At 38.0% G+C, this 26,704-nt stretch overlaps 1 protein-coding gene across 1 annotated transcript; it reads left to right on the top strand.

The window, feature by feature from the left end:
* LOC146466466 (uncharacterized) lies at window positions 1-26,681 on the top strand. The gene is made up of 20 exons (XM_085127031.1): window positions 1-73; window positions 329-391; window positions 4,462-4,745; window positions 5,503-5,565; window positions 5,746-5,866; window positions 6,523-6,615; window positions 7,313-7,473; window positions 10,862-10,947; window positions 11,216-11,299; window positions 12,119-12,181; window positions 12,743-12,784; window positions 17,635-17,670; window positions 18,172-18,263; window positions 18,817-18,853; window positions 19,269-19,330; window positions 20,640-20,726; window positions 21,648-21,710; window positions 22,563-22,641; window positions 24,075-24,144; window positions 25,674-26,681. Exons 1-20 carry the CDS (start codon window positions 62-64, stop codon window positions 25,921-25,923), a joined length of 1,848 nt encoding a protein of 615 aa, XP_084983157.1. The 5' UTR covers window positions 1-61; the 3' UTR covers window positions 25,924-26,681.
* Window positions 26,682-26,704: the final 23 nt, after the last annotated feature.

Below are 26,704 nucleotides of genomic sequence, written 5' to 3'. Positions count from 1 at the left end.
TAGTGTGACTCCATTCGTTATGATAACAAGTTAAGACAATTAATTATCGTCTTCTTCAAACATGTACAACCGTGTAAGGAGTTAGTGTTGATGCAGTCTTCACTCTGTTTTGTGATAGCAATTCTGATCGCTAAGTTGTTGTTGCATGTTTTAACTCATTCTAGCTGGTAGCGGAACAAGGCTTTAGACTTAGTAAGAAAAAAGAAGTGTAAAAGATTACTGAAAGGGTCAGACTTCCTCTACTGACGTCGCAAAACGTATTTGCCGAGGACAGAATGCTGTTCGGTGAGGCAATCGCGATTCTAAACCTTATTTTTTGCCTCCTCAGTTTGAGAGGATACAAGAATTAGAGCGTTCTTACTTCAGCAATTGTGATACTTTTCACAATCAGGTGAGCGAAACTTGAAGCTTGATATTTATTTGTGGGGCTGTATTTGTTTAACTGTCTGGATTTTACATACAGTATTAGTTGACGCGTTTTGCAAAAGCCCCATTTTTAAAGTAAGCTTTCAAAAGCTTCATCTGTTGTCAGTTTAATTCTGCGTAGTGCTTTAATTCTGTTGGATCTAGCAGAGGTATATGACTTATATACAATGTTTCATCACTAAATCAACAACGATTGCTCAAATAATAGTTAATCCAAGGGTATCTTCAAACGAATTATCAGAAATTGGGCCAAGTGGTCGCTGAAATCAGTTTTCGATTGTTACAGGCAGCCGCTTTTAAGACTTAAACAAGTTTTTTTCGAAAAAGGAAAGAGAATCGGTCAAATCCCTTGAGATGGCGGTCAATTCTCGCCCATTATCGTTGCCTTTGTTCTTCATCGGATACACTCTGTTTTTTTATAAGAACGTCTAATTTTGGAGCTGAGGATGAACGTTCTTACATTTTTTTGCGATTTGAGGCTGGAAACGTTCCTAAGATGTTCTTAAATTACATGGTGTGCACTATATGTATTTCAGTGAATCAATGAGGACGTGAACAGGAAACCTATCGAAGTGAATTATCTGCTGAGATATGGTATCAAGAACTGCTGATTACGACAAACCGAGATGTGTGTCACCATTGTTAATGTTATACAAAACATACCCCTAAATATTTTTGTTTTATATACGGATTAGCAAAATAAAAACGTTCTTAATCGACTCTCAGCCTGAGGGATGTTCTTAACACGTTCTTAAAATTTTGGTTAATCTCAGCCTCGACGTTCTCATAAAAAAAGGTTGTTATATATAAAAAAAACAACAACAACAAAAAAAAAAAAAAAATCCAGAGTGTATGAGTCTTGAGCACAACCTTTTCGTTTTGGTTGTCCAATACTTAATCGTTTAATATGTTGATTTTGTTTTTCGTTTTCCCGTTTTTGCTGCTGGTTGGATTCTGAGTCTTTCTCTTTCTTTAATGTTCACAAAACTCACTGTCGTCGGCATAGACTTGCAGAAGATCATTGTCTCCCTCATAGATGCCTTGGGAATAGCTGTCATTTTTTCCCGCTTGCGCTTGAGTTTGTTTACACAAGATTACGCAGTTGTCCGAGTGAAATTCCCTACATTACGATAAGTCGTTCACTGTACATGCCTGAAAGTTAACAACCCATTGACGACACCGGCAAGTGCATGTTACGGATGCCTTCGAGATTTGTATGTGATTTGCGTGACGGTAATTGTTACAGCGAGTCATCGAACAAGTCAAAATACCCCGCACACTTCTGGATGCGTCGTTCTTAGCGCGCCAAAAATGACACTTTGGTGGAGTGAAAAGGAAGGATTAAGCTTAGACTTCACCTATTGTTTTTGCCCCACAAAACATATGCTAGGACAGGTATAGACCACTGAAATCGACCCTAATTTCAATTCGAAATCTAACCTTCGAAGGTCGCTATCTTTAATTAGCTGAATTAGCACATTAAAAATACGACTTTGCCACTTTATGTTTTACACTTGTCGAGAGATAATAGAAAGATTTATTTGCACTCAGGATAGAATAACGGAAGTAATTCTCGTTGCTGTGTGCGAACTTGCTAAAGATGCACGATTTTCCCGTTTTTCTGGGGGCCTGACGCGGGCGTGTAGCCGTAAATTCAACTTTTCTAATTTTTTAAAATTATTTATTTGCAAAAACACATTACTTACATTACGGGCTAAATATATCACTAGACAATACAGTATTCTACCTACAATACAGTGCTTACTGGTTACTTACACTTGTCTACTAACAATACAAGACTCTAATTTCAATTCAACACATAGCAGACAGTAAAATGGCTCTCGCTCCTTACAATTACGGCTGCTTACAATATATACTAATTTATATTACAACTGAATTGAAATTACCTAATTACATCCAATCGTTACTTCATCTTACTTACTAATTTTCGTTATTAACTTTTCTAATTTTTAGGAAAACGAAAGAGCGGCGGAACTTTAGGCTGCGTCACAGACGGACTATAACCCCCTCACCCGTTCGAGGCTTCTTTGGAGTGGCAACGATGCCGCTGTTTTCAGCTGCAGATCTTTTAAGGTCAGGTTCTGTGCTACTAGGATTGCCATGAACTTTCTTCAAATAACTGTCAAGCTCGCTGAGTTGACTGCTCAGACTTCTACGTTTCTTCAACTTGTTCAGGCATTCTATGCAAATATAATTACTCGTAGACTTCACTTCAAAAGGGAGATTCTGTAATTCTACAAAAACATCGAATTTTCCCTTTCCTTGAACAAGATATCTCTCTTGATGATGGTGAAGTACGCGAAAGTATAAAATGCACTTCTCAACCGAAGGAAATTCCATCGAAATATGTTAAAAACATTGCTAAACCTTTGACTTTTTCGCAGACTTTTTTGCGCAAATTGTAAAGAACCAAGCCGAGCGAGACTGGTGATAACCAATCAAATTTGAAGGGGATTTCAAAGCCGACTTCCGGTATTTCGTTTACGCTGCTGGGGGTCTAGAACAAGAGTTTCGGCGCTAATTCGCAGACGGTTATTACCGGGGGTTATAAACTATAAACTTTACTTGAGAAGAGCGGTTTGTAATTGCTACAAATATTCTTTCTTTATTTGCATTGTAAGTAAATGGGACGTGAAAACTGCAAAGGACCGCGAACGATAATGCTGTAGTTGACGTAGGATCTACAAGAGACCTAATCAGCCAGCTCTGTCGCTGGTTTCATATAGAACTGCTACACCGTGCTGACGAGTTCCAATAAGAACGAAAGAGCTGTCCACGGTTGCAGCCCTGTTTTGTCGGTTTCTGTCGGGTTGTTGTCTCGCAAAGTCAACTCTTTCACGTAGTATCAGCCTTGCAGTTTGTTTAAGTAAATGGAATGACTTGCCAGGATATGTTGTACATGCCGAATCATTATCTGTTTTTAAGAGCAGACTTAAAATTTACTTGAATATTTATTGAATCAGTAGCCATCGAATTTTATCTAGTTCTAGAAATTTTAAAATATTTTTGCAAGTTTTTAGTTAGGGAAATTGTTTTTGTACAGGGTTGACCTCACGATTTCCCTATTCAGGATGTTTTTGTATTTGTGTTAAAGCCTCCTGATTAAAATGTTATGTTATCAGTATAGTACGTCTGTGACGCAGGCTACGGAACTTCTAAATGTGAATTTTGAAAATAGTTCCCCAAAGGGGACATTTAAGTAAAATAAAATGAAATCTAAAATTTTGCTAATTTTGCTAAAAGATTAGAAATACAAAAGCATTCCTTTTCTCGACTTGGTGTAAAGTGAGATACCAGATATGACAGACCTGCCGAAGAAAACATTCAAAATGGGACTTCGCCAATTGCTTTTTGATGTCCTGGAAAAAGAAGATGACTATATTGAAACCCCTATAATAATCTGAAAAGTAGGGCTAACTAAATAATTGTCCATTTAGTATTATTATTTTTATTTTGTAAACTAGTGTGAAATGCTTTAAATCTGTTACTACGTAAAGTTTTTGCATGATGTCCGTATTTGTAAGTTCTCGTTAGTTTTCTGGTAAAGTGTTCCTGTATTCGTCTTGTCCCGCCTCGATTAGTTTTGTAACTATTTGCAGGACAAACCATTCATTCTGTTGTTTTTCAAATAAATTGTTTTTGTTGTTGTCTGAAATGTCCCATTTGTCATGGGATTTTTGATATTTACGGTCAGACACTTATGATGCTCTCCTGGTCTCTAAGCCGTGCAAAGTTACGTACCCTCTATAACATCATATGTACTGCCTGATACTGCTGAGAGGGAAGTCAAGGACCACGTGTACTCATCTCTCTATTTAACATTTAAATAATAATTTTGAGCCATAAATGTGTGATGTGAGTCCACTAATTAGGGCTGTGGTACGTCCACCAGCAGGCGCCCGCCTCCAGTTGGTGCAGCTGGTCTATTTTAATAACATTTATTTAAATAACAGTATACCTCTCTTGCCATATATAAGATAAGTTATGTTCTCGGCCTTTGTTCTTCTGTTTTAGGAAAACTCTTTTGAGGCACTATATTTGGTAAAGTATGTTGGGTGTCCTGTCAGCGGTGGTAGGATACCCTGTTTATCATTGGAGGTCCTGGATCGAGTTATGATTGTTTTTACTGAGATTCTTTTTACACATGTATGTATTAAGTTTCCGTCAACCAAACTTTATAGAAAGACGGATCGTAGAGTCCGAATCCCTGATGCGCCGACGTTATTTCCGTTGCTTGGACCAGCTTCACAGACAACAACTTGCTCCCCCGTGGATTTCAACAAATTAATCGAAAAAAGGTAATTTAAATTTCTTTTGCAAATGTAAACCTCCTGTGTATTACATTGTAATAAATATTTGAATTAAAATGCGCATATTGTTTGGAGATAGAGATTTCCGTTCATCATAGTTAAATTAAGTTTGTTATGATAACAATATGTTGATAATAACAAAATTTTATAATAATAATGATAATAATAATAATAATAATAGTAATAATAATAATAGTAATAATAATAATAATAATAATAATAATAATAATAATAACAATAATAATGGTAATGATGATGATGATGATGATGATGATGACGATGATCACAATAATAATAGTAGCCGTCTTTATTCATTCGATAATAGAGCAAATGAAATGTTACAAATACAAAAGAATACAAAAAAACAAACAAACAAACAAACAAACAAACATGTCATATAACTAAATCTAAGGAATTGGGTAATTTATAAAATTGAGCCTATCAATTGAATGTCTCCAAAGCAAGAGTTACATGACGTTAAATGACTGTAGTAGAGTTGCTAAAACTCGGTGGACGGGTTTTGTTTCAGCTAAGTGATGTTAGTGAGAGATGGAGTTAAATTAGCCTGCGATCAGACAAAGAAAATAGGAGACGCCTCACGCGCACAGGCGAAGTTAAAATGGCCGTAAACAATTTATAAGACACGTAGATCTTGAAACGTACTTCGATCTCCTCCCTTCTTAGATTAAACTAGTGCACTTGGATATCTTGTAAACTTGCTTCCTGTTTCTTTCGCTTGACATAGCACTGGTAACACAACTGATTCCTTCAGATTTGTCACCATTCCGGATCTTGTAAAGCAATACAGGTATTTATTATTATTTGACAGTCTCTGTTTAGTTTGACACCAAGCCCAGAATAAGAGATCACAAAGATTTTTTGTTAGTGATACTAGGAGAAAATCTCTGATGTAACTAGCACAGTCTATTATTGTGCTGTAAGGTAATGATGGACAGGTGCGGTAGTAATATTTTTATTGTTGATATAGGTTACATACAGTCACTCCAGTGCAAATAGCTGAAAAAGTGATTGAGATCATAAAAGACTCAGAGAAACAGACACCTAAGTTGAGAGCAATAGTCCAACATAAGAGGGAGGAAGTTTTACAGGTAAATTATTCCAACAATGTCATCATACGTATTCATTTACCATTAGTATAATATTAGAACGTATACAAAGCGACTTAAGCACGCCACTAGGTCCTATGTGTGATTTTTTATTTCGCTTAAATTTTCTATTTCAAACGGTTACAAATAATCTCTAATACGTCCTTAAAGGGGAAGTGCCACGAGAATCTGGAGTCATGTCAAAACATTTTTCTATTGACAGAAACATTAATATAGTGGCACAGTGTAGTTACAAATTTCCTCCAATCAGGTTTCTGTTCCAGTGTACTAGAACTATTCACGAGTGTCTTTGGCTAGAGATGAACTGCGTCAGAATGTATACCAACTTGAAAAACATTAGCCTAACTTTTTTCAAGTTCTTGCGTTTGTGTTTCCAAAACATGTAAGGCCAGATCATTAGTTGCTCTTTTAAGAATTCAGTTGATTTCGATCTTGATCTCGGTAATCTGGAATTATTTTGTGAAAAGGTAAAGGTATTGTTGCACTGTTTTCATCAAACAAGGTCAAAGTCCCCGTGACACTTCCCTCTCTGATTTTTTAACAGATTTTTCCAGATAGTACCATAAGAAATGTGACACCAGTGAAAAGAATGTAGATGTGAAATTGCTTTAATCGTAAACTGTGTATTTTTTTTTCAGATGGCAGCGGCTTCCACAAAGCGATATGCAGAAGGTAATCCCTTGTCTTTCATGGACGGGATCCCTGTTGCTGTCAAGGAAGAGTTTGATGTGGTTAGTTGATATTAATGGTGATCAGTAGCCTCTTCTCACAGAGCTTCTTATGGCTCGTCGTGCAGTCCTCCCTGAAGAAAAGCGTGACGAGCCAAAAAAAAAAAAAAGGTCTGAGTAGGAATAGGTGATAAGTCAGTAGTCCTACAGTCGCCCAAGTCCAGGCTGTTCAAAGAGTGGATAACTTTATCCAGCGGATAAAATGCATTAGTTGGAGTACGTTCCTTCCACTGGATATCGATTTATCCGGTGGATAAAGTTATCCGCTCTTTAGACAGCCGGGACCTGTATGCTCATTTTATTTTGAAAGCTCAAGGGAGGGCGTTTATTGAAAGCAGGGGGTTTATTTCTTTAAACAATAAACATCAGATAGTGTTTCACTCGGTGTATAAGCAGCAAGTGAAGAACAACAGAAAAAAAAATTAAGATAGCAAAAATGTGACCGACGCTGATGCGGTTACAGCGTGGTTATTGTCGTCCTATCAAAACCTTCATCAGTACCCCAGTATAGCTGTCCCCTGTCTTTGATTTCCACCCTTTTTCTGCCTTTAATCCTTGTTTTCCTCCGATCCAACAGCTCCTCAAACGCCGCCATTTTGAGTTTTACAGGGGGGGTTTCAGTCTGGTACTATAAGTATTGAAAAAAATTAAAAATAATGGTGGTTGAGGACCTGATGAATCGGAACAAAAATGTTTTTAGGTGCCATATCGTACTCGTTGTGGTACAACATTTATGGGCAGCACACCTGCCACAGAAGATGCCACGATCGTGAAGAAACTGAGAGATGGAGGAGCAATAATCATTGGCATATCAAACATGAACGAGTTGGGAATTGGTACGACAGGAAATAATCCAAATAGGTAACAGACTTAAAACTAACTAAAGTGTTTAATTGCGTACTTTTTTCTTACATATTGCGCAAAACTTCATACCATGCCCTCAAAATTTTCTAGCACCAATTAATTTACTCCAGCAGTGATGAATTTTCCAGTATCTTTTTTTTTTGCTCTATATGTAATTCTTTATTGAAACAACTTGATATTAATACAGCAAATGAGCTAAATAATTATAATGTTACAACTAATATTTCCAATACTTATAATATAATACAGCTAATTAACACTGATATTATTACAACATTAAAAAAAACCCCAATATCACTAGACGGCAATCAAAAAAAAAGAAAGAAAAAAATTTAAAAAAATCAAACAAACTAGAAATGTTTACAAAATATAATGTAAATAATGTATTAATTACATACAGAAAGTGGATGCATAATTAAAACCTTTAAATAGTTAAGCATTTATAAGAGGCGACACTATCCATTTAGCTTCAAAGAAATCCTTTGTTTTTTTTACTATGCAGACTTATATATTTTTCCGTTTCATATTTTACAGCAATTTTCTTTTTAAATCCATATATATTCGGAAGAATTTGACTTCTTATACAATCCCACAAGTACAATTTCCCAATCATACTTAGATAGTTTAGAAGCTCAGCAGAAGGGGAGTTTTGTCGTATCATTCCACCTCAAACATCTTGCAACGAAAGACGAATGTTTTCCTTTAAAAGTTGGTGCCAGAATACTTCGAAGTCACGCCAGAAATCTATCGAGAAAGGACAGTGATAATATAGGAAGTGATATAGCGTTTCTGGTTCAGATGAACAAAATGAGCACGAGTCATTCAATTTAAAGCCAATTTTGTAAAGTTTAGCTTTAGTATAAAGAATGGAGTTAAGAATTTTGTATTAAAATGCTTTAACATATGCTTCAAGAGCAACACTATGCGGGATCATAAAAATTTGTTTGACTTCCTCGAGTGTGAAATGAGATTCATTTTGCAGCTTGTTTACAATAGTTGGAAAAAGAGCCTTTCTGCTTACAAGTAAAGTATAATAGTCTTTAGATTTCTTCTTTGTGACATCAAATATATTATCGTCAATTTTTAGAGAAAGTTCACCTGTTGTTGATTTATGAGTACAATTTTTTAAAATGGAAGGAATGGCGTATCGAAGACCTGCCCAAACTAAAAAATTAGTTTTAGAAATCCTGTCAGAAACTGAGGAAAAGGAATCTTTGTTATTCAAGGCCTGGTTCATACGTGGAACTTCTGCCGTGTCGAATTTAATTCAATTAACTGCGACAGAAATACGACTATTGATTCAGACGTCGCACTTGTGTCGCACTTAATTCAGAGTCGATACTGCAGTGTCTGTCGGTCAGCAGAAAATATGATAAAGCTAGAGTATCCAATATGGCGGACGAATATACGCGTGACCAAAATATTCTCGTTACTGTGCATTTCTTCAGCAATGCCATCATCAGAGCTGCAATAGCTCTCCTGCAGTACTTCCATGTAGTTTCTTGCAAAGATTTTCTCTTCTTCAGATGAGCTTTCTTCTTCGATGGAATCGCGCGGATGTTATGACGCCATTTTGAACGGTCAGCCTTGAGTTACGCATGCTCAATACATTAACATAATATATGTAAATGCATGAATTCGATTCAACACGGCAGAAATGCGACGTTTGAATCGGTGCCGCATTTCTGCCGGATAATGCGACAAGACCAGTCAAACGTACGGCAGAAATTCGGCAGCTGATTCAGACGTTGAATTTCTGTCGAATTTAATTAGTTTAATTGAATTCGACACGGCAGAAATTCGACGTATGAACCGGGCCTAAGTGAAAGGATAGATCGCTGATATGAACTACACCAGCTTCAAAATAGCTTTTATAATAAACTGTTTTATTATTAATGAGTACTCGTTTGTTATTCCAAAGAATGTAACGCCAGTCTTTTTCTGAAGAGAACGTATCTCTAAATTCTGACCACCACTGCAGTAATTCTAGATAGAATAGAGAAATATTCAGTGGAAGGATACTAACATCATAATCGCAATGAAACAAGAAAAGGCCGCCAAAGCGTTCTAGATGATATGTCAGATACCTTTTCCAGGTGCCATCATTTGAGCTAGCTATTCTTTTTAGCCATGCCAATCGGAGCGATATTGTCATGCTATCAAAATCAATCATCTTTAATCCTCCGTTGGAGTATTCGTTTATCGCCGATCTGCGTGTGACTTTATCAGGACCATTCCATAAGAATTGAAATAATAACTGGTTTAACTGACTTACAAATTCTTTTGGAGTAGGTATTAAAGATGACAAATAAACAAATTTCGGGATTAATAGAGGTTTGATAAGCGTAATTTGGCCATAAATAGAAAGTCCTCTAAAGGACCAAATTCTAGTCAGATTTTTAATACTGTCTAATCTTTCTATGAAATTCTTTTCAAGAGGCAATTTTTGATCATACTTGTAATAAATTCCTAAAGCCTTTATCGGTTCGTTAGGTCATTTAATTCCAAAAGGCTGTGCTTTGCAGTTCCTTGAAGAACCTATCCACATAGCTTCCGTTTCGTTTTGGAACAATTAATCTTTAAGCCAGAGACAATTTTTCAGTATCTACGTTCTACCATATATGTCAGGACCTCCTGTATTTGAGATCTGCGGGTCAATTTCTAACGCGGAATGAAAGATCCTCGCACTGATGAACTTGATAACCTGTAAGTCAGGTTTGAACGGGATTCCAACGCATGGCCCTCAATTGTTGTACTACTGGTTAAAATATAACATACAAATAATTTGCACGGAAAACCTTACTTTTTTTAATACTGTTGTGGACCATATAGAAGCCCTTCTTGGCCATCTTATTCTCGAATGATCGTATTGTAGGGGTACACTTAAATTGTGCGTTCACTAATGATTAAGAGCTTTTTCGTAGAAGCTTGGCACCCGGGCTGACCCGGTTAGCGGCGAGAAAGATTTTTGTCTTCAGTTCATCATATGGAAAATTTCAGCCCGGTTACCTGGTGAAAGAGGCGCGATTCTTCGCTTTGGCCTTCTCCTTCTTTGAGAGTTTGTCGAAATCACTGGGCAGCTGTGAAGTAACCACAGCCCCGAACATAAAAACATCATCCAAAAAAGTGTTTCCATCACCGTTTGCAGTTCTTGATACTGAATTTGTTTATCGGCGCCGAAAACAAGGCTTTTACATGCTATTTTCGATTTGTCCCGGTAACCGACTGGAATGTTCATATCGATTAAACCAGGCTAGCCCGCCTACTCATGAAATTTTTACAAAGGAAATATACCCGGTGTGCTAAGATCTCGGGTAGAGCCAGCCTTGTTTACCGTCCTCATATGAAGAGGCCTAAACTGACTTCCTTGTACATCTGTAAACAGGCTCCATGGGACTCCAAGGAATCCATATAATGTGAATTATTACACTGGTGGAAGCTCAAGTGGGTCAGCGGCAGCAGTAGCAGCAGGTAAATGATTTTTTGTGGATTTCTTTTCAGGGAGAAAGTAGATGTTAATCACTGTTGGGGCTTAAATTTGTTTTTTGATGAACTTATGCAATATGCATTTGTATGCGGTAGCCATATGTCCCTGTGAATAGCACTTGAAATCTGACCAAGAGTCAGCTAACACAAGATTCTCATGTTTAGCTTGTGCCTTTCGGCGTTTTTTTTTTCCGTATTTGGAGAAAATGCAACAAAAATTATCAAAAGTGATTTTAAATCCTGATTTTCCTAGGCCTGTGTCCAGTAGCATTAGGTACAGATGGAGGAGGATCTATACGTATTCCAGCTGCCGTGTGTGGAATTGTGGGAATTAAAGGTACAGTATTTATAAATATAAATAAGGTGCCCTTTGATAGGAACTAAGCCCGACCTAATCTTGTACCCCGATCTCAGTAGGCGGTTCGGGAATGTCGACTGAACGTGGGAGATCTGGGTACGAGATTAGCTCCGACCGTGATCACTGTGTGTCTATCTCTTTATCACCGACAACGAACTGAATTACAGTAATGCGCCAGAAATAAACGCAGAAGTTCATTAACTAAGGCTAGCTTCTCTATACGAACTGTATACGGCAAATAGGCCATTTCCGAGTTGCTGTGAGCCTCTTTATGAAAGCAAGGCTAAGTGTAAAGATTTTATTATGAAATTAGTTTTCATTCCTGTACAAACAAAACTAATTTTTATATGAAATATTTTGCTCTTAGCCCCGCGTTCAAAATGAGGGTCAAAGCAACTCGGAAATGGCCTATTCGTGATTTAGTCAAGCGTAGTTAATCGAGGGATTGGTTGAGAAACCTTGCCATGAAAACAATGGTGCTGCAATTTATGTTGGAAGGGCCGCGACAATGGATGATTCGTTGTTTTAATGCTCAGACTCCGAAGTTGAATATCTTAACAGGAACGTTTCTATATGTCAGTTGCGCCAACAAATTTCAAAATCTATTGCAACTGTAGTTTGTGCACAGTCAAGGCCATAAATGCTTACAGAAACATATAACAATGAAGTTTATCATGCTTCATAACCATTGCCTTTTTTTTAACCAGTATGGCTAAACCGAGTCTTAAAAGGACTCAAACGTTCGAATATAGTTTAATCAAACTGTAGCTTTCTGATCTTTTCCCCCCGTGCTATTAGCGTCATTTGGTCGAGTAAGTACGAGTGGAGAAGTGCCTCTTACACATACTGTCAGTTGTACTGGTAAGTCAGGGCATTCGATTTAATGTTTACTTTTGAGTCATAATCACGGGTTAAAGGACTCAGCGTAACATGAGTCAAGAGTATGATTACCGATCGAATTGGACGACACGAAATCCTTCTAGCTTTTAAAATACCTCTACAAAAATTCGAGTACAATGTATAAGGAAACAACATTTGGAACACGAAAATACAAAGTTTTACTTGCGAGATACAAGTGCAACTTCCCAAAAGCCATTTGACGCGCTCGTTCTGCATTCTTAAACAAGTCCATCGTTCAGTTTCCAGATCTCACCCAATATAAGCTTCAGTTGAAGTGGAGGAACGCAGCGGAAATTATCATTTTTAAGCTTTCAAAGATGAAGATAGACCACGAGTGAGTCTGTTATTTTTCTCAGGGTTAATGAAACGCGCTAAATTATTTTCGACACTCGATTAAAAATCGTCATAAATTGTGTAACATCAAACACAAAGTATGGCAGCATATAGTTATTTTTGAGCAACAAAACTTTTGAATAAAAACTCGTGAATTGTCTAATTTACTTCATACTTTGACTTCATCAGGTCCTCTTTGTGCTAGCGTAAGGGATGTAGCCCTGGTGTACGGTGAGTAAAAGCCTACGAGCCCAATTATTTGTATTCATTAAAATAAATATTTAAGAGCGGCGGTCAGGAAAAATCGAGCAAAATCTGAATTTTCTGGCGAAACTTAGCAGAGTCGATTTCTTTCATCTTTTGTCCATAATAACGTTTTACTAAAGTAAGAATCATGGTGTGGCTTAAATTGGCCAGAAACATTTGCGTTTTGAGAAAATCAGGAAAATCGATCGAAACCTTGTGAACTGAAAAATAATTGAATTTAAAACCGGAAAATCACCACTTTTAATTGTCTCAGCGTTTGTTTTAAAAGAAGCGTACGAAAATCGGGATTCCTTATATCGAAAGACAATCTCTTTCTGATATGATAACCGATGAATTTGTGTTTGTAATGATATCTGGCAAATTTAAACAATTTAAAAACGGCGGCATATTTTTACAGCTGGCGAACTCTGCAATGTAGTGCCAAAGGTCAAGCACACATTTCAGTATGTGGTATAACTCGAAATATTCTCACACTTTGGCTTTCAGTAACAATTGCCTTGATGTACTTCATACCTTAATATCAGGCTGGGTTCTCCATTGAGAGTTTCACAAAAGGTCGTTAAAGTTGGCTAATTTCGACCACGACATCGTTTGGCGGAATCAAATAACTGCCCGTGCAAACAAACCGATGCGACGAGCAAACTGCCAATCACAGCTTCAAGGCCTTCAATAATGCTCCTATCTTGCATTATCAAAAAGATTTCTGTTTTACTCTCGCTTCCTTTTATCCATTATCGACGGGAAGAGAAGAAATCGAAAAGATTCAGTCATGTCTAACAATGTTGCGTGACAGCAAATATGCAAATTAGTTAGATCGTCACTGAGATGTGGCAGTAGGCAGTAGGGAAGGGGTGGGGGACGGGAAGTATTGCTTCAACAGGCCCGTAGTCAGGCTAAAACAACTGGGATGGGGAGGGGGGGGGGGGGGGGAGCAAATTGAGGCCATCAAAAAAGGAGCAGATATAGTAAGTAAAACGATAACTTTGCACTTGCATCACACTTTTTGGTACATTTCGTTTCGACCCTTTGCCGTCACTTTACGGACTACCACGTGAAATTGCCTAACTTGTTCACGTTTGAAGGAGGAAGTAAAAAGACGACAAATTTCCCTTTCTCTTTTTCCGGTGAACTTGGAATCAGGCAGTAAGAATCCGTCCGCAGGAAGATTCGCCCAAAATAAAAAAAATAAATAAATAAATAAAAAGGTGGGAGCTGGAATTATCGTGATGAAGTTTAAAAGAACGCGAATTCTCTTTATGATGTTTTCGAATTTGCTACCATCACCGTCGTCTTATCTTTAACTCCCTTCTAACAAACACAAATCGGTCATGAGGATTTTGGTTCTTATTTCCGATTCACAAGGAAGGACTGCCCTCGCTGCTGTTGTATAAAAGCCAAATGTTAGCGGAGGAAACTGTCAGGTAATAAACAATTTATTAAAGGTTGTGAAAAGGCACTTGCAGCGTCAGAATTCAAGATTGATTGTTGTACATTATTACTGTTTTTTAATTATTTATTTTTTGACACATTGTTTTTTCACACTTCTTAAAATTCTGGGGGGGGGGAGGTCGGGGCTCGAACCCCCCCTGCCACTCCCCTTGTCACGGACGCGTTTACTAGCTGCTTATCTAGAATAACGAATTCTTTGAGACAACTTTTGCGCAAATGACTAATACCCGTAGTTCTTTATTGAATTTTCTTTTTCGTAGCGACCAGCAACAAGAACCGTCAATGCCAAAGATACCACGGAGGTACAGACTTAAAAACCTACTCATACTGATTAAAGTGTAGAGCGAAAATTTACTTCTTCCTAAGATAGAGGGGAAAGGGGGGTGGGGTTGGCTTAATTAGATACATAACCTTATTTCTTTTTAATTTCAGCCTCTTCATTTCACTTAGACCATCATAAGCTGCTATGACGTCTTACTTTCCTCAAGAGAAGGACCTTTTTACGGGGTAGTGAACAAAAAGTTGTCCACCACAGTCAGTAGCCTGACTAGAACTAGGTTTCCAAGCACAGAAAAATAAAAATAATACATAAATAAATAACACTGAAAACTTCACGTGTAATCTAATAAACGGCTTTCTCCGCATCTGATGAACTGAAAATACATCTGAATACTAATATTTTGTGCTGGAAAAGACCGAATGTGCAAAAAAGTAAAGTGTTACATCAGACGTTTTTACAGTTTATTGTACATAAAAAAAGGTAATGAAAATTATGTAAACCCATACCTGAACCAACTGGAATAAATAGTCCTAGTTTCTTCCATGGCAAATGGCACGTTTTTTTCCAAGTCCTCGTTCTAGTTTTGCGACTTTTTGCGCCTGGCTGTCATGGCTCGATATTTGACACTTATTTGAACTGACCTCGACGCCAGCCAATGCCCAGAGACAAACGGTGTCGAAGACAAATCGTCAATTCCGAAAGGTGAAGGAGATAGACGAGATAAGCATTCGTGGTGAAGGAGATACACATTCTTGTCAGAATAAGTTCAATTTCGGTTTATACATCGGCTATTGACAAGGAAGACTTGTGACCGGCGATGTTCCTTTTGCACTAGTTTACTTCAGTTGATCTGCTCCTATCTCTGGGGTCGTAAGAGCAAGGACCTCAGACCAAGGAGCTAAAAGAAAACCTCCATGCTTCCATGGCAGCACAAGAATATCAAACCAAATTTAAAGTGACAAATGTTCCAGTTTCCGTAATTGAATTTATCTTACTTTACTTTACTAATTCAATTTACTTTAGAAAACACCAATGCGTGATACTATTAATATTCACTGATTATTGGTGATTTCGGGATTTGTAAAACGCAAACCTAACTATTTAGCGAATTAAAAACAGAATAGGAAAGTTTGACCGGTCTCCAATTTTTATTTCGGCGAGCATTTTACCATAGCCATAGGGAAGAACTTCAACCCCACAGATTTCCTTTTGATGCGGTTTCATTGGCAATCTGACACCTGAGCGAACTCAAGAAATGGACATCGAGACGCTTACGGGTCCGTTACTAGATATGGTTTTATAAGCAAAAATCTCACCGCGCAAACGAGAAAAATCGGTTCCTAGACCAGACTTTTCCTCATTGTGGTTAAAAAGGATGTAAAGATTAAAAGAAATTCGTTTTCATTAGGCTTTTTTGGTGTATGTAAAATTAGTCTGTTTATTGTCACGGTAACGCAACAACCGGTTGTTTATTTAGCCGTTGTCGGAATTTTAAACGACTTATGGTGACTTCAAAACGGTCGTGTGAAGTGCTTAATTCAAAACCCAGACTGATTTTAATACATTATCAAGAACATCGTTCCATCACTCAAAAGGCAAAGTTTAAGAAAAATCGGCCTTATACCACATAGCGAAAACCATCTTTAAAATTTATCCGTTTTTGCGGGATTTTTCCTGTTTAGGAAAGGGACATTTTCCTAAGCTCTGTTTGCTTTTATGAATAATGGTTAAGTCTAGTTCAAACTCTGCTATAAACGTGCGGTGCTTCCTCCGTCAATACCGAGTATAAAAATACCATGGATCTTCTTTCCTTGCAGACGGAAGAGTCAGTTCAGAATATTAATTTCACACTGCCGTGCGGGTACCTTCGGGATCCTCGCGGGTCAAATTTGTTTATCTCAGTTTTCTAGAACGTTAAGCGCTCCTAGAGAAAACTAAAGGCGTCAAATTTGTTCTCTACTTAAGGGCTTTTTGTAGCCAGAAAATGAGCGAAATTGATTTCACGAGTTCTGCCACCAAATGCTTGATATTTTCTGACCGCCACTCTTAATTAGCTTGAAGCATTAGTAGTTCAGTCTAAGGAAATTCCAGCAACTTACAGAAGTTGTATTATGGAGTGCATCACCCGACAAATGGTCAATCATATACAGTCGAACCTACTTTTGCGACCACCTCTCGTAAGCGACCACCTCTCATTAGCGACCACTTTTCCAAAATACCAAAAGTTTTCAAGTCAAATCACTATAGATGGAACCACTCGTAGGCGACCACCTTTCGTAAGCGACCACTTTAAGAGATGATTGTTTAAAATGTTCAATTGTTTTTAACCTCCCGTAGGCGACCACTTGACACACAATCTGCTGTATCTCTCGGGCGAAAATTAAAAAATGTGTCGCTGTAACATATTGGCTACATAATTGCAACGGACGCCGTAACTCTCACAGTCGGAGCTACCGGAAGTGTTTCCCGATATAGCTTAGCATTGAAACAATTGATAAAATACACATGTACTATACTTCACACTGAAATAAACTCTAATCAGATTGAATTCCTAGTAGGAAAAAACTCTCTTATCTTTTATCGTTCTTATCTTTTCGCTTATGTTCCGTTCCCTGAAAAATTTAGACAGCGCCAACTGGAGTAATAAAAGAGTCAAGTTTCTTCCACTATAATTGTTTCAATATGAGATACAAACAATAATCACCGTAGACCCTAAGATTATTTGCCTAGAATAATTTTGGATCAGAAGCTAAGAAAAAGTTATTACTATGGGTTTCGATAAGCACTGGCAAAAGAGTTAGGTCTCAGCAATTACCATATGTAAATTACCCGAAATTGAGAGCCCCTGTGGTCTGACCTCTGGTAAGCGACCACCTCCCGTAAGCGACCACATATCGTTGACATTATGGGTGGTCGCTTACGGGAGTTTCGACTGTATGTATGCATGGTAGAATTAGAGCTGTAATCAAACATTTACGTTTCATCTTCCTATAACTATGTAACATGTATATAATATAGTAACCTATGTTATAAATAGTTAATAGTTTGCCGTTTAAAATCTTGGCCTTTTCTGCTTTTTCCTCAGCATTCTTAGCGGGAAAAGACAAAGATGACCCAAAAAGTGAGTCTATCTGTCTATCAATGGAGTCACCCTTGTTTTGACCTGAAAATCGCAAAACACATGCAACATAAACACAAACGAGATTGCAATAAGGAAAATAATCTTCTTCGTCACTCGTGAAGGAAAACATGTATGAGTAGTTCATAATTGGTTTTTACTTGTACAAAATGGTTTAGAGTTTTGGGCGGTTGCAATGTACGTGCAGTAAAAACATTCATTCATTCATTCATTCATTCATTCATTCATTCATTCATTCATTCATTCATTTATTCGTTCGTTCGTTCTTTCTTTCTGTCTTTCTTTCTTTCTTTCTTTCCTTCTTTCTTTCTTTCTTTCTTTCTTTCTTTCTTTCTTTCTTTCTTTCTTTCTTTCTTTCTTTCTTTCTTTCTTTCTTTCTTTCTTTCTTTTTTTCTTTCTTTCATTCGTTCGTTCGTGCGTTCATTCATCTCTAACGGTGCGTAGAGAATAAACAGCCCACAGTGTTGTTCTATCTGTTACCAGCTCTCTGCCAACCAGACGTGACTCTGGAAGGATTTGAAAACGTCTCATGTCTTGAAGGTATTACCCTTGGAATCGACTGGAAGTTCTTCAGGGTATTTAGAACAATATTTCTTACTTTTCCGCTTCAGGTTATAAGTCAGACTGCTGTTACATGGATTAGACGTATTTTACTGTTGTCAATCAACCAAACACCAGCCACTCAGGGCATATCAAAATCGATGCCAAAAATACACTAATGGTTAAGTCAGTAATACTGAAGAAAGCCGGACATTTGAGGACATGAGAAGTTACAAGAGCTTTATTGTAATGTAATAATAATATAAAAGCAAGCTGAAATGAAACGTGCTGGTCAAGAATTACTGTAAAAAAAATTAGATTAGACCACGAGTAATCCTTTATTTTCCTTAGGGAAAGTAAAGCGAGCAAAACAAGAAAGTGCGCAAACATTGCTCCCCGCGAGGAGACACGACGTGCGGGAGGCAATTTGTCGCACTTGCTTGCGAGAAAGAAATAAGGGACTATACATAGTCGCCGTCGATTTCTAAGACATGATACTTGATTCAAGCTTCGTCCTCATCAACTATAATCTGATCACTGAGGAAATATAACTATAAATACTAATTGTTGATTTTTTTCATTTCTCAGGATTGTGACCCAGATGTTTACCAACAATGCGAGAAAGGTGCTGAATTGTCACGGCTTTGTTTTCATTATAAAGCGGACAGCAGACATAATTTTAAGTGTTTTGCGTTCTTAATTATTGGATGCCTCTGAAAGTAGTTAGCTGAGCAGCAGTTCGAGGTAGCGAATAAAAAGTTACTGTAAACTGTATCCCAGCGGGGTGGAGTCAACCGTATCAAAATATTTTAAAAGTTTTCCAAGAGAGCGGAGACAAGCGCGAGGCGAGCATAGGGCGGAGTCACGCGTGACGGGAGGGGCGCCCCTCTCCGCGCTCGCCTGGAAAAAAAAAAATTAATGCCTGTTCTGCAGGCTACAAATTGTTTTTTTCGTTTTGGAAACCTTAACCTGCGGCTGACTTTAAGAGGCAAATATTTTGTCGATGCTGGATTATTTACATAAATGTTTCTTCCCAACAGCTGTGGAGTATTTGAATGATTTAGGAGCTTCTGTTGTAGCGATACAAATCCCAGAATTACAGGTAACACTTGCGTTTCTTTACAGTTAACTAAGCTTAGTTTTACAGATGTTTATAAAAAATATAGCTGTTAGTGTTTTTTTTAGACAATACAACTATATTATCATCATCATCATCATCATCATCATCATCATCATTATCATCATCTTTTTAATTCATCATCATATCTTTATTTACCCTCGAATTTTAAGAGTAGCTTATGCAGCTAATATCTCCGAGCATTTACCCACCCAACCATGAGAATATACACACAAAGACCAGACCACAACACCGGAAACTACGTCGTTTACTCTTTGCGAACAGTGAGTGGGTTCTTTAACGTCCCACAGAGTATTTAAAAACAAGTGTTGTCGGACGGGGCCTACGGTTTATCGTCCTTATCCGAGAAGACGAGAAATTCTAACCATTTGCAGATGTCAAAGCAAAGGCAGCACTTTCTCCTCACTTTTCTCCTCATCATAAAGCTGAAATCGAACTTCTAAAACAGCTAAAAAACAACAAAAACTTATCCATTGTGAAAATAACTTAGAAATGATTGTACAGCCTGAATGCTTGAAGGCCTGCCGTGGTTTAAGGGCTAGTCCGAATTCAAACTACTTGTGCAAATAACCAGCGATTTCTTACCATTCTTCTTTGTCATGGTAATTTTTAATTTTGCTGCAGGTCAGGTAACGAAAATCCGTCCATTTGGACACGGCCGGACAAAATCACCTTCAAATTAGTAAAAGGCCGCCAAGTTTGAGAGTGTTGTCAAACGAAGATATAGCTCCGTCAAGTCCGAGAAATTTACGGATGTTTTGCATGGAGATGGGCAAAAATTGCCGTCTTCATATAAGTCTCTTGCGCAAGCCGATTTTTGCGTCGTCACGATTGGGTAGACGGTTCTCGGGGAAGTGTAGCTGCTGTTGAACATGTTTCATAAAAAAAGAAATGTTTCCTCGACGGCTGCTCAAGCTATCCTACAATCCCTCGCTGGAGCCAGACTCCTCACAGTTTCTTGAGTTGGGAATTACTAGAAGCCTTGATCTCATGGCTTGCCTCGCAGACGCTCTTTCGGCTCGTCACCCAATCTGTTGAGTGGGAGGGAAGTTATAAATATATTTTTCCCAGTGAAAAGCAGAAAACACAGACAGTACAATCCGTGGTGGCATTGCTACCATTGTCACGCAATCTTTCCTCCCAAACAAGAGATTGCGTGACGATCCAAAAGAGCGTCTACGAAGGAGGGCGAATTGATCTCATTATCTTACACGTTACTAAAAATCAAGACTAGAGGCACTAGAGGCACATTTTCTTCCTTTGGTAATTTCAGGAGACATTCACTGCTCATGGTGTCACTATAACTTCAGAGTTCTCGGCTGCGTTCGAAATGGAATATCACAAATATTACAGTGAAATGGTGAGTTTCTTCATTCATTTGATAAAGATAGAATCTTGTCTTGAAATAAAGGCTGTTGCTAACCAAAACAGAGGCACAGACATTTTGGATGGCTGTTCCGATATCTGTTAAGGGCATCCTTACCGACTAAACTGAATTTACACTGACCTCTCGGTGCACTGCGTACGATTGTGTAACAGTGGAACGCGGTTAATAAGGACACCGAAGGGACATGCCAATGTGTCCGTATTAACCGGGTGTCCGTATTAACCGGCTCTCAGAGAAAAAGTCACGGACACATGTTTTATCGATACAAAGGCTTAAGCAGACATTTCTACGGCAACAAAACGTTGTTTAATTTCTTAACAGTAACTGCAAGCCAACCCTAACAAGTTCAAACGTAACTAAAGAAACCTTACGCTCGTTTATCACATCGGCCTTCGGACTAAAAAGTACATTATTGTTCTTGCAACATGACAACGGAAGCCTTACCAGCATTGATTGCTTTCTATGTTTATCAACCTATCATATCTCACCTTTTCATTAGTATCATTTTAAATATTGGAACCGTTTATTTCCAATTTTTACTTAGCTTTTTGCAGCCCCTGAAGAACGATACTTTAGTCAAACCGAAATATTGGGCAATAAAACAGTTATTTTAGCTGTCCGACCAGCCTTGCATTTTGATAGTACGCCAGATAAGCAGTGTCCGTAAAGTGGGTTGACGATGTTTGAGAGTTTGTCACTCGGGACACAGTAGTGTCCGTTGTCCGTGTAAGCGGGTTAATTTTATAGACAAACGAAACTGTCCGTTATATCCAGGTGTCCGTAGAGCGGGCTTCCACTGTACTTCAACCTCTAACGGCTACACCTCGTAAACCTGGCATACTCCACGCCGTTGAAAAAGTTACTGATGTCCGTTATTACTTTTCTGATTCTCAGAGTGCTAGGGCATTGGCTCTTTTTACCAAAGGAAAGATGTTCAGCGCGCAAGATTATATCCAGGTGAGGAAGTTGTTTTCTTTACTGATTAGCTGAGCGCACAAAAATAGTCTTCTCCTCGCGGTGAGATGCAGGGCTAGAAATCAGTGCAAGGTTGTAACTACGGGACAAAAACGGAAATGAATAATTGTATTCGGAATATATTCCAATTTGAGGGATGTAGCTTTAGGTTTCTCGATAGTCATATCTATCAGGATCTTGACAGGGTTTTACAGACATAAAGAAGCCGGAAACCAAGAAACGCGATTACAGACCTTTTTAGCCAACTATAATCCCTTAAATCTGAAGAGAAAAAAGTCTTTGGCCTAAATTAGTTCACAATAAATGTTTTGTTCAGATTTCAAATCAGTGCAGAAATTATTTGACTTGTAACCGCATTTTCCCCATGCAAGCCCTCTTTTCTTCCCCGGTGTTTTTCTCTAATATACGACTTGTGGTAGCTGGTTAGAAGGGGTTGAAACATCGTATTTTACCCGGTGAAAGGTACGGTGTATTGATTCAAAGTGATCAAAACTTTATAGCAAGGTAAAAAAAAGATATACAAAGTTCAAAACGGTCAAAACAAAAATGTTCATAAACCAAAAATTTAAATTAAAGAAACTGATCAAATCTGACGTAAAAACTTGTTTCGCTGTAAACATCAAATTCCTTGATCATGTCATCCAAAATTTTTACCAGATAACTGATTCTAGGAAATTTAATTAGGTTTGGTCGCTTCCGCTTTCGCTTGAAATCAGTATATGGGCACTATCTATTTCCTTCCCTGTATTTTTAATCTGAAGGGAAAAACCGTGAACATTACCCTGACTTATAGTTTGCAGAATCTACTTTCGTTACAATTCAGTCTCTTTTCAGGCTATGAAACAACGCACAAGGTCAATGGGTTTCTTGAAAGCAATTTTTGAAGATGGCGTTGATTGTATTTTAACACCAGGTAAAGTTATCACATTTTAATGCTGCTGGTTCTAGATAATCCCTCCGCCATTCGAGCATTTCATCAAGCTTCTCGTATATTGTCGAAAAAACAGAGAATGCTTTAGCAATAGTTCAAAAAGCCATACCGCGCAGTACCGTGTTTACCTCGCGTGTTTCCACGTGTTTGCTTAAGGCGGGGGTATACCGTAAAGCCGTTTTCATGCCGCTTAAAATCGGTTTAACGGAAATATCTCGTTCACGTTTCCGAAGCAACACAAAAACCCTTAGCTCATAACACAAATCAATTTTTTTGGGTATTTTGTAAATTTTTGGGGGATTCTTAGGTATATTTGGGAGGAGATAGTTTTTCTCAAAAAAGTAGTAAAATTTGGAGAATTAAGAAATAGTTAAGATTTGACATAGTTTCAAAATTAGAATTTGAAGTTAAAAACTGATATATGGACACCCAAACAGTCCCCTACCAACCTGGTGTGCTCTTAGGTTGGGGGCAACTGTCTATTGGTGTTCAAAAAATAATTTTCTTTCTTTTATTCCTTCTTTAAACCTCTTAAAATTCCATCCAAATTCACGTTTACTCCCATCTTAATTGGGAGCATTTTTTCTCTGTAGATGACAAAATTAAATAATTCATAAATTTACAATCAGTCGTTTCCTCGGTTCAGTCCTTTGCAACTTTTTCCAGACCTCAACAGTCAATAGGCCATTTCCGAATTTAATTTTGCCTCTGTTTCGAAGCGAGTCTTGTTGCGAAACCATTCGAATGAAAACGAGGTTGATTTACGTCAAAAAGTCAGTCATATTAACGTGAAAGATTTTGCACTTAGTATCCTTTTGAAACAAGGGAGAATTCAAAATGGAACTCGACCAGAAATCGTCTATTCATTTCGGTGACATATTCGAAGACCCACAGCCGTAATCTCGTAGCCAGATCTCAGTCGGTTCGTGGGAGATCTGGGTACGAGATTACCACAGCCGTTCACGAGATCCGTAACGCATCGACGGTGGCGAAAGACAGATTCCTAGCGACTAAACAAGGGAAATGCTTCTTTTCTCGACATTCAAGCGAGAAACTCAATTCGAGAGCGAGGACGAAAGTCACCCGCCCGTGGAAACTCAACTTGTGCATGTTTAAATTTCATTTTCGTTCGATAAACCTTGCATGGGATTAATGGCTGCTTGTATTCAATGATTCACTCTTGATTAGTTTACCTTTCAACATATTTCAACAAAGCTCTCGTAAACGGGAGGGAGAAGGAAGATTTTTCCTTCATTCATGATCAATTTCTCGCACTTCACGCGAGTCTAGCCTTGGCTTCCCGCGCGAATATCCTTTCCCTCCCTTCATGCTCCGCGTTTACCAATCCCCGTCTTTTTCTCCATTTTGTGCACATTCCACACAGGCTAAGGTAATATTTTACTTTTATTTTCCAGCACTCGGGATAAAAGTACCAAAGATTCCGGAAAACTTTTTAGACAACGGCGAGAGTTATCTGTTAAGAAGGTAGACTTTAATTTTAAGAAAAGCTCTTAAAAAATTTTTACCTTCCGGCCCTTTAGAGGCTTTGCATTCGTGTCAAAATTTAAATGAATAAAACAGAGCAAAAAAGTTAAGTCTTTGCTTATAGTGTATATGTACTTAGTTATCTTATGTTAACAGCCACTAAGTTCAAGTGTTACGATCAAATGTTTTGTATTGAAGCGTATCGAGGTGAAAATCCCTGTGTGGCCGTTCCAACGAGTTGGCTATATTACAAATACAGTTTTGTACCCTGAAGAATGCAGCATTACCGACATGTTGGTTGAAACTCTCTTACCAGCGTCGATTTTATAATCTTTAAATTCTCATATATTACAAGTGAGCCGAGGAGTTGAACTCGGTACTACATAGACTTTCTAAAAGTCCCTTCCAATACGAATTTTCCTACGTCACTATCTAGGTTGTCGTCCCATTATTCATCAGCTAATTTATCGCCTTCATTAACTCGACTGTAAATGCAAAAGTCGAGTTGTGGCAGGTCTAGAACTGATTCTAGGGAGGAGATTTACGGAGCCTTCCTAAGTTAGTATGTATCTTAAGGGAGGAGTGTCACCTATTTTTAGCGTCACTTTTAGGAGCGAAAAAACATTGTATCGATGGAAACGTTAAAATAATGGTACAATTTTGTTAACAATAACCCTACTTGTGCACGGAAAGTAGTATCAATCATTTTTGTCTGCAAATGGCTAGGATGGAAATGGATTGTAACTCAAAAAAATTGGCCAACTTCAAGTTCCTCCCGTGTATTTTGGAGAAACCGCGAAAAACGGAGAAATCATTTTATATTTTCCTCCCCATGCTCTAGCAGCGATTCGCGTTAATAATGAAAGGGCTCTTCGTCAAATATTTCAGCAGTTTTAGCCAACATACAGCAACATCTCCGTGCCAGTGCCCCTCAACCTCTTAACAAAAGCCTGTTGCTGGAATAAAAACAGACAGTTGTTGAGAAACATTATTAAGGAATACAGGAGCCAAATTCATAAATCCCTTCTCAGTTAAGATATATCTGTAGTATTGTTTCCTAGCAGTAGGCTATTGTTAGTACAACAATACACTTTTGTCAACAAACCATAGTTACTCAAGATAAATTAGAAGGGTTTCGTGGCTCCGGATTTCAATTCTGGCGCCCATTAATGAAGTAAATGACTCTCCTCAAGGGTTACCACTCACAAAATCTATAAACTCCCTTGATCATGTTATTAACATACATTTGTTAAAGTTCATTTCCTCCCGTTTAATCTGCAAAAAAAAAAATACTCTTATCAGTTGATAAGGAAAATTTAATTCTCTTTTCCATTTTTTTCTGATTATGTTTTCAACACTGAAAAACCAATAACAAGAAAACTAACATTTTTGTTTTCGTTCGGTGAAAAGCTATGTTATCCTAAGCCTCTGTAATACTAGCATGATTTATGGTCATGTAAATGAAGCTTGTAATTGTTGTTGCCTTATTCAGTACTCTCCCACCTCATTTAAGTTGTTTTCCACTACAGGTACATGGCTCTGGGAAACTTCACAGGCATTCCTGGCATGACCCTGCCTGTTGGTTATGACGATCACGGTTTGCCTATCGCCCTGCAGATTATGAGTTCATGGTGGAATGAACATGTCATGTTACGTGTCGCTCACGCAGCTGAAGGATTTGTGGCTAAGAAGAAACCTCAAGTTTACTACAACTTGTTGGAAAAAACAACGATAACCAAGGAATTAAACTTTAAGAAGAACTGTCAGAGCCGGTTATAGTGGTTTCCTCGCTGGGCGAAGACTACACTGCATAATAACCAAATGTTCTCTTGTTTTATCAACTTACATTTTATAAACTAGCTAGACCAACCATTACATCGTTATGAGTCATTCTCAAACCATTGAGTGGGATTATCGTCAAATGAAATTAGAGCTGTTCAACAACTCTTTGAAATTGAAGGCGCGTCATCATGGAGTACAAACCTGAACTGAACAAATGGGATGATATATTATTACTCTGTGGGACATAAAAAAAACCCCACTCACTGTTCGCAAAGGGTAGGGGACGTAGTTCCCGGTGTTTGGTTTGGTCTTTGTGTGTTTATTCTCATGGTTGGGTGGGTAAATGCTTGGAGATATTAGCTGCATAAGCTACTCTAAAATCCTAGGGTAAATAAAGATATGATGATTATGATTAATTGATTTGGCTTCTAGAGAAAGTTGTTGTTTGGTAGCTAAAAGAAACCTTGTCAGTTCATTGGTAGTATAAATAAGACCAATGCGAACAGCTGTGACCTCAAAGTGGCACAAAATAGCTGACATCAAGAGAAAATAAGGGGACAGAGAGGGAGACTAGGGGCTTTGGCTGGGATATGTGAATTTCACTTCATTTATTTTTAGACATCGTCTAAACGGAAGTCGGCTTCCCGAGACGTCTGCAAATGGTCAGTGTAAAGTCACGGGAAGTCATTGGAGCGTGCCAACGTTGCATTGTGTAATGTTGGCTGTTGAATATACATTACGGCTTTCCTAAGTGGCATATAGGCGTCAAGATACGTTG

The sequence above is a fragment of the Pavona decussata genome, unplaced genomic scaffold (assembly GCF_977016875.1).
Source record: "Pavona decussata unplaced genomic scaffold, jaPavDecu1.1 SCAFFOLD_143, whole genome shotgun sequence".
NCBI classification, from domain to species: Eukaryota; Metazoa; Cnidaria; class Anthozoa; order Scleractinia; family Agariciidae; genus Pavona; species Pavona decussata.
Note: the sequence above shows the minus strand (reverse complement) of the source record. Positions and strands in the feature narration are given on the sequence as shown.

What these genes read in the sequence shown, in the direction of transcription:
- LOC146466466 (XM_085127031.1), top strand. An exon ending in TCAAGGAAGAGTTTGATGTG is followed by an intron (nt 6,616 to 7,312) that starts GTTAGTTGATAT and finishes AAATGTTTTTAG; the next exon opens with GTGCCATATCGTACTCGTTG. An exon ending in ACATACTGTCAGTTGTACTG is followed by an intron (nt 12,182 to 12,742) that starts GTAAGTCAGGGC and finishes TGACTTCATCAG; the next exon opens with GTCCTCTTTGTGCTAGCGTA.